Here is a 225-nt window from a genome sequence, read left to right as displayed (position 1 = left end):
AACCTACAGCAGCAGCAACAGCTGCTGCTGCTGCTGCTGCTCTTGCTCGGCTGTTGAGCCTCGAGAATACACCACTCTATTTATTTCCTAATTTGCAAGTTAAATTCAATTTTTAATTATTTAGTTAATTTATTGTTTTTCGTTTATTTGTTTTCGTCCATTTCCAGGTGTCGATACACCTCAACATCAGGGTGTACATACACCTCAGAAAGTGCAGCAGCACTT

The 225-nt window shown here is 40.0% G+C and overlaps 1 protein-coding gene across 1 annotated transcript in view; it reads left to right on the top strand.

The window, feature by feature from the left end:
* ETH_00036455 (cytidine diphosphate-diacylglycerol synthase, putative) overlaps window positions 1-225 on the top strand; it is a gene marked incomplete at both ends in the record, with an annotated part of 3,469 nt that overhangs the window by 1,131 nt on the left and 2,113 nt on the right. The window contains one exon of the mRNA XM_013374476.1: window positions 168-225. Within this exon, the coding sequence (XP_013229930.1) occupies window positions 168-225 (58 nt within the window). The remainder of the gene's footprint in view (window positions 1-167) is intronic.

Source organism: Eimeria tenella, genomic scaffold (genome assembly GCF_000499545.2).
Source record: "Eimeria tenella Houghton genomic scaffold, Eth_scaff2072, whole genome shotgun sequence".
NCBI lineage: Eukaryota > Apicomplexa > Conoidasida > Eucoccidiorida > Eimeriidae > Eimeria > Eimeria tenella.
This window is presented reverse-complemented; position numbering and strand designations above follow the sequence as displayed.